Genomic DNA, 6,829 nt, shown 5'->3' on the forward strand with positions numbered 1-6,829 from the left:
CCCAAGATGAGCGCTTCCAACTCGAGCGCGCATTTTTAATCCGCCAACCCACATATTATTTTACATATCGTCGTATCCCATACATATACAAAGCCTGCATTATTCTTTTGTATTTAAATATAATAGAATGACCCCCCGAACGTGGCTGCGTGCTGGAACGTTCGTCGAGTATTATTTTAGTCGAGGATGCTCATTATTTTATTGTATATATTAAATTCCCCATTAGTACACTCTGTTATTGTATTCACGACAGGCGTGGAAATAAAATATGAATTAAAATAGACCGCTAATCAGCCTGCTGCCTGTGATTGGTGGCATTCACTGAAGACCATCCGTGGGGCTGCCAGCGCATGGCACAGCTCAAGACCCCAGGACAGGCCCAGCGACGAGCGCCGGCCAAGGAGGACGCTTGCCCGTGTACCCGAGACCGTAGGTATTTGGCTGGCGCCAACGGTACAGTGCATCGATGCGGCTACTCGGCGGATGCCAAGGCGCGCTACAGTAGTGGTGGGCAGCGCAGAAGCGACGGTCGAAAAGACACTGAGCGTGGGACGTCATCATACAGTATCCAGCGCCACATACACGGCGGAGAAAGGGTCCATCGAGGATGATTAGTATCTGTACTAGACTTGCGCAAGCGTACGCAGGTGCTCGAACGTGTACAGCGACGACGAGTGGCCATCGCTCCACACAACAGCGAACGCGTAGTTGCCCTTGCGCTGGACGGCGGTGGGTCGAATGTCGTCCGGGATCGCTTCCGGGTCGAGGAGCTAAAGCGACCATCAGACAAGGCGTTGCATGCGGTGGGACGTACGGGCTTGCCAGTGAACTCTTCAATGCACGCTGCGCACCGACACCTACAGCGAGATGTAGCCTGCGCGTTCCTGAAAATACAACGTACTGCGCACGCAGCTCGACGGGCGGCAAGACGACCTCGTGGGCACTCTCGCTCGTGTAGAAGCGGAGCACAATACCGCGCTTGGCGTCGTACAAGAGTTCGGGTGCGAGCTTGGCGAGGTGCTTGAGCTTCACGCACTCCTCCGCGACCTAGCGTCACGATTGAGTTCTCCTGTCAACCTTCGTAAAGCTCTACCGTGATCGCGAGCGACTCGAACGTTGCCGAGACCTCGGGCAACGCGTCGGTGAGCACGAGCGGCCTAGTAGAGAGTGAGAACACTCGGCTTTGTCGACATGAGGAGGACCGTCCAGCGTCAGCACTGTCGCTCGTGGACTCGGCCATCGGGAACTGAAACGTGTGCTGAATGTCAAACGACTGCTGCAGCTGCTTGAGGTGCCCGTGCCCTACGCGCCGCTGAGGACAGGATCGCCATCAAGGTGGATCTACCGAACGGGTAGTGGCGGTGGCCGTGGGCGCAGTCAAAGTACGACATGTTCTCGACCACCGCGCTCGTCGGGATCTAAGTGCTGCATAAGACGCGGGCTATGGAGCGCTGGCGTCGCACCTTGAGGTCCTCGAACATCGAAATGCCCTTCTCCACATCGACAAAGCTAAAGATTATCATCGAGCGATGGTCGAGTCGGCCGAGAATGGTACCTGAGCTTTTGCGGCGTCGTGACAATGACGGCCGTCGTGATGGCGGTTTGCTGCGCGAGGGACATGTGGATGTCGCCCGTGCCCGGCGGCATGTCGATGACCAAGTAGTCGAGTGCGCCCCACTCGGTGCCAAGGACGAGCTGGTCAATGACCTTGGACACCATCGCACCGCGCATGACGGCTGCACCTTTGCCTAATGATCTCGGCTGGATCACCTAGATGTTAAAGAGGAGGAGTACCGCCAGCGCCCGGCGCGGCCTTGCTATTGACAAACCCAAACGACATGCACTCGACGCCATGGTATCGCACAGGCTCGACGAAGGATGGGTTGGTCTTGGACTTGCGAATCGCCCGGTCGTCCGGTGAGATCATGGTCGGCAAGCTCGGGCCGTACACGTCAGCGTCCAGGAGGCCCACACGCGCCCCGCGCTTCTGAAGCCTACACCACCTTAGCGACCAACACGTGTAATGAATGTTGCGTACGCAAAGGCGAGGTTGACGGCCACCGTCGATTTGCCGACGCCGCCCTTGCAGCTCGAGACAGCGACGATATTGCTGACGTTCGCCAGTGCAGAGTGACGCGGCGCTTGCGCGTTGCGCGTCGACGCCGAAGCCAGCGACACGTTGGCGCGCGAGACCCACGGAAGGCTCTGGATCGCCTCCGTCGCCGCGGCAATCCACTGGTCGTTCTGTCGCAGCACGCGCGACGGCGTCTCGATGTCCAACGTGACGCAGTGGTCGGGCTGGATGACCAAGTTCTAACCCAGGAATGCATGAGCCTTCCCGATCAACCTTGCGTACTACCTTGATGCGGCCGAGCGTCGGCAGGTCTGCGTTGAGCAGGTCGTCCTTGACACTGCGGAGGCGCTCCATGACCTCGGCCTCCATGGCCGCGAGCTTCCGCGGCGACAGCGTCGTCAAGCCCGCCGTACGCGGAAGGCGCACCGCGCGCCAGCCCTTGAACCCGATCATGCCAAACACGTTTTGAGCGATTCCGTCACGTTTTACCTTGCAGGTTTAAACTTTAACGTGATTTACCTGCGGGGACGCTAGAAAAACGCGAGTAATATTTGTTGCGTTAAACAGAGGGTCGATCTAATAGGTTACGAGCGCTTCTTGAGCAGGAAGGCGGCCCCGACGGCCAGTGCGACCGTCGCCGCCGCCAGCACCGCGCGCGTGTCGAGCGTCTTTCCAAAGAGGCGGAGGCCGGGCGCCGGCGGAAGCAGCTTGGTCATGAGCTCGCCCTCGCCCTCGACTTCAAACCCGAGCTTGCGGTAAAAGTTGCGCACGCCGACACCGGCAATGACCGCCATCTTGGTGTAGCCGTGGGCGCGCGCAACCTCCTCAGCCTTGAGCATGAGCTGCGTGCCAAAGCCAATGTGCTGCGGCTTGGACTTGTCGCCGCTGTTGACGGCCACGAGCTGCCCGTAAACATGGAGCTCGCGCACGAGCGCGCAGCCTTGCAGCTCGGGGAAGACGCCGGCGCCGGCTGTCGGCGAGAGGCGGAGACGGCAAAAGCCGCAGATGGTTGACTCGTCCGGCGTCTCAAAGCTGAAAAAGTACTCGGTGCCGTCGTTGGCTTCGTACTTGCGCGTGATGAGGACCGCCTTGGCGGCCGCGCGCGCGTCGCTCTTGATCTCGCGGCACCGGATGCAGCGGCACGTGCGCCCGGCCTGCTCCATGCGCTTCAGAATCACTTGGCGCAAGTTGGGCTCGTCGACGCCACCGAGAATGTACTGCGACGGAATGTCGCGGATGACGCGGTTGAGCCGGATCCACGGGTGAACCTGCGCCTTGATGTCCATGAGGAGCGCCATGAGCTCGTGGCCCGAGTACGGCACGTACTCGCCCGCGTCGTACCAGCGCTTGATGACGGTCCACGGCGTCACTTCGCACGGGTAAATCTTCCACTGGTCGGCCTGCAAGTCGGGCGAGTGCAAGACGTACTCGAACATCGCGCGGTCCAATTCGACCGAGCTGCCCGGGAGGTTGGGCATGAGGTGGATGTCGGTCTTGTAGCCGCAGTCGCGCAGGAGCTTCATCGCGCGCTTTGCGTCTGTCGTCGTGCAGCCGCGGTTGATCTTCTTCAAAATTCCCTCGTCCGTGTGCTGGATGCCGAGCTGGACGCGCGTGCAACCAAAGCGCCGGAAGCGCCGGAGCTCGTCCGGCGTGATGCAGTCCGGTCGCGTCTCGAGCGTGATGCCAATGATCTTGACCGCGGTCGTCTCGTTCTCCTTCTTTTCTTCGTCGAGCGACTTTTTCTCGCGCTTGACGCGGTCGTGGAACGTGTTGGCCGCGTAGAAGAGATCGCGGATGAACCTGCGTCGTACATGAGCAACCCGTATTACACAGCGGAGACGTACTCTTCCTGGTACGAGACCGGGTACGACGCCCATGTACCGCCGAGCACGAGCAGCTCAATCTTGTCGACCGGGTGGCCGTTCAGCGCCAGCGTCACGCAGCGGTCGCAAAACTGCAGCACTGGGTCGAACGAGTTGCGGTTCGCGCGCAGCACGCTCGGCTCGTCGTGGAGATACGACCGCGGCTGGTCCGGCTCGTTCGGGCAGTAGTAGCAGTTCCATTGGCAGCTAAACTTTTGGCCGTGCGGGTACGGGCTCGTGAGCACGGTCACGACAAGAACGCCGCTCTGGCTCTTCCCGGCCTTCTTGACGAGAAGGTTGTCGATCTCGAGGTGCGGCGGCGCCTCGCCGCGCTTGACGAGTGCGTTGTAGACAAACTTGATCTGCGACTTCTTCGGAAGCGTCTTGTACTGCCGGCGCAGCAAGATGAACGTCTTCTCGAGGGCGCGGGGCGTCTGCGGGTTGGCCTCGACGACAAACTTGGTCATGGCCTCAAACTTGGGCCACTCGTCCGCCGGAATGAGCTCGTCGTACTGGCGGTAGATGTCTTCGAGGCTGTTGATCGGGTCGTCGCGGCCGCCACTGCGCTTGTATGTGTTCGGGTCGTTCTCGCGCTTCTTCGCATCGCGCGCCAGCGCTTCCGCGTCCATGTCCATGCTGTCGGCCATCGCGTCCGCAGGAATCGCAAACGGTTTTCGATTGGTGGTGGATCGGATATTGGATTCGAGAGGTAAAACCTCTAGCAATCGATATTGAAGTTGGCCTCAAGTTCCCGCGCAAATGCCAACGACCGGCCAGAACAAGATTGCGACCGATGGCGTCGTGCTATGCACTGAGAAATGTACTGCAATTGTACTAGTAGTAGAAAAGTGGATCCAAATAGCTATACTGTTTTCGTCCGAGGTCAAGGGAACTTTCCCGCTTCAAACAAAAGGGTAGCGCACGGTGCGGCGCCGACTGTCGTAGAACCGAACGGTGGGCGCCAACGTCGACTCGAAGCACAGGATGCCGCGTGCGAGAATGTCTTTGGCCTCGGCGCTCTGAGCGTTCATGGCATCTGCGAGACGGGTCGCGGCCGCGGCGGAGATGCGGAACGGCGCATCGTCTTCGTTGGCACTGTGGCCCGGCAAGTCGTCCATGCGCAGAGTCCGCGAGAACCCATCTTCGAGTTGCATCTCGAGGCTCCAAAGAAAGGGCTCTATGCACAACACATAGAACGGTGCACTAGTTGCCACAGTAGGGTATGTACCCGAGAGCAGCGAGCGCAAACGGTCGGGCAGAAATGCGTCGTAGACCACGTAGAACGTCGGAGCCCGATCCGTTCCGGCGTGGGCGTGGGCCAGCGCCTCTTGTGCCAGCTGCCGGATCATCGCAACGTTCAAGCCCAAGAGCTTGCCGATCGCGCAGACGTCGACGAGCCATTGAGCCATCTTGAAGTGTGCACTCGACGTAACGAAGGCTGCGAGGTCGGCGAGAACGATGCCTTGCTACAACGAATCCAGGTTGTTGCATCCATTCAGGTAAACACGTCGAGGAGCGTACGAGGCTCAGCCAGAGTGCGAGATCGCGCTGCAGCTTATAGATCCCAACCTGGAGCATGTACCGCAAGGAGGATGCATCGTCCTGGTCGAGCGTCAGTGGCGCAACGGGCGGACTCTCGGACGCGTCTTGAACATAGCGTTGCTGTTGTGCCTGCTGCACGAGCTGCCGCAAATACACGGCGAGCTCGCTTGGATTGTGGCTGTGGATCAGTGGCAACACCGAGCCTTGCTCGAAGCACGACTGCAGTTCGCGGACAACGTCGACGACCGATGCTGTCGAAGCCGCAGTGTACGCAAGGCCGTGCCACGCTTTCTCGAGAAGATCCATGTCGGGGCGCAGCAGCGTCGATGCGTGGGACGGATCATCGACCGCATCTAAAACTCGCGTGAGCGAGCAGTACGTGCCACTTAACCATAACAACATACCGAGCGTTGTGAGCAAAATGCTGTCGGGCTCCAAGATGAGCTGTTTCACGTCCATGGCGGCCCCGGTCGACGGCCAAGGCAACGTCAAGGCCGCACCGTTCGCTTCAATGCTCTATAATAGCACGGTCGCATGCTACTCTCACTGCAGAAAACCTACCCGCTCGATCCATTCAAGGAACAAGAGATGGCGCTTGTAGTGCACTGGGAACGGGTCCGTGAAGCAGTCTTTGAGCGACGCATCGGTGAGCGTCTCCAAGTTGCCAATGCAAATGACGGACGCGCTGAGCGGAGGCGGCTTGCAGCCAAGCGCCGAGACGTTCTCAATGCCTTCCCACGTCGAGTACACCTAGCCCATTCCTCGTCGAATGCAAGTCCTCGGACAGGGAAGGAACCTTGACCGTCGGCTGCAACGTCCACGGAATGTTGAAGAGCGTGTACCCGGCCATCACCTGGACGCGCGTGACTTTCCTGCTGCTTGGGTCTTCAGTCGCAACGCAGGCCATCGTCGACTCCAAGGCCGCATCAAGCGACCGAAGGGCGTCGGGCTGCATGGGCGACTGCACGACGTTGGTCACGCAGTACGAGCGCTCGTCAAATTTCTGTCCGAGGTATCCGCCTTGATGGGCGACCAGAATCTCCATGTTCATGGCTTCGTCCTTCGTGATGGCTCGTACGAACGCCGCCAAGACATCGCGGGCTTTGGCCTCTGGGAGGACGACGACGAGATCGTTGTTCACGACCAAGTCGCAAGGAAGGACGTCGCCGAGCGCCTTGGGCAGCTGAGTGCTTCCTCTATACACCTCTTCTTTGATGCTCGAGACGAGGGGCCAGTCGATGCTCGTGGGCAACGTCGGGTGGAGCTCCAAGACGAGCATGAAGGCCTCGCTCTGCGTGAAGGCGACCGCCGGGTGGAAGACGCGAGGTCGATGCACATGCACGAGAGCGAG

General features: G+C 59.6%; 3 protein-coding genes across 3 annotated transcripts; all 3 read right to left on the reverse strand.

Moving 5' to 3' along the window:
* Window positions 1–211: 211 nt before the first annotated feature.
* Window positions 212–2,529, reverse strand: SDRG_01182 (hypothetical protein; the record flags this gene model as incomplete). Its single annotated transcript, XM_008606698.1, has 11 exons — window positions 212–770; window positions 815–857; window positions 902–1,047; window positions 1,094–1,157; window positions 1,203–1,302; window positions 1,346–1,418; window positions 1,464–1,509; window positions 1,556–1,748; window positions 1,795–1,994; window positions 2,039–2,313; window positions 2,360–2,529. Coding segments are annotated over 11 exons (1,457 nt in total), but the record flags the coding sequence as incomplete, so codon positions are not given.
* An 11-nt stretch (window positions 2,530–2,540) lies between these two features.
* On the reverse strand, window positions 2,541–4,620 carry SDRG_01183 (hypothetical protein). Its single transcript, XM_008606699.1, has 2 exons — window positions 3,919–4,620; window positions 2,541–3,874 (listed from the first exon to the last, which is right to left on the reverse strand). Exons 1-2 carry the CDS (start codon window positions 4,581–4,583, stop codon window positions 2,659–2,661), a joined length of 1,881 nt encoding a protein of 626 aa, XP_008604921.1. The 5' UTR covers window positions 4,584–4,620; the 3' UTR covers window positions 2,541–2,658.
* Window positions 4,621–4,737: 117 nt separating this feature from the next.
* On the reverse strand, window positions 4,738–6,829 carry SDRG_01184 (hypothetical protein). The gene is made up of 6 exons (XM_008606700.1): window positions 6,275–6,829; window positions 6,040–6,228; window positions 5,883–5,994; window positions 5,458–5,831; window positions 5,165–5,402; window positions 4,738–5,113 (listed from the first exon to the last, which is right to left on the reverse strand). Exons 1-6 carry the CDS (start codon window positions 6,755–6,757, stop codon window positions 4,839–4,841), a joined length of 1,671 nt encoding a protein of 556 aa, XP_008604922.1. The 5' UTR covers window positions 6,758–6,829; the 3' UTR covers window positions 4,738–4,838.

Source organism: Saprolegnia diclina, assembly GCF_000281045.1.
Source record: "Saprolegnia diclina VS20 unplaced genomic scaffold supercont1.3, whole genome shotgun sequence".
NCBI lineage: Eukaryota > Oomycota > Saprolegniomycetes > Saprolegniales > Saprolegniaceae > Saprolegnia > Saprolegnia diclina.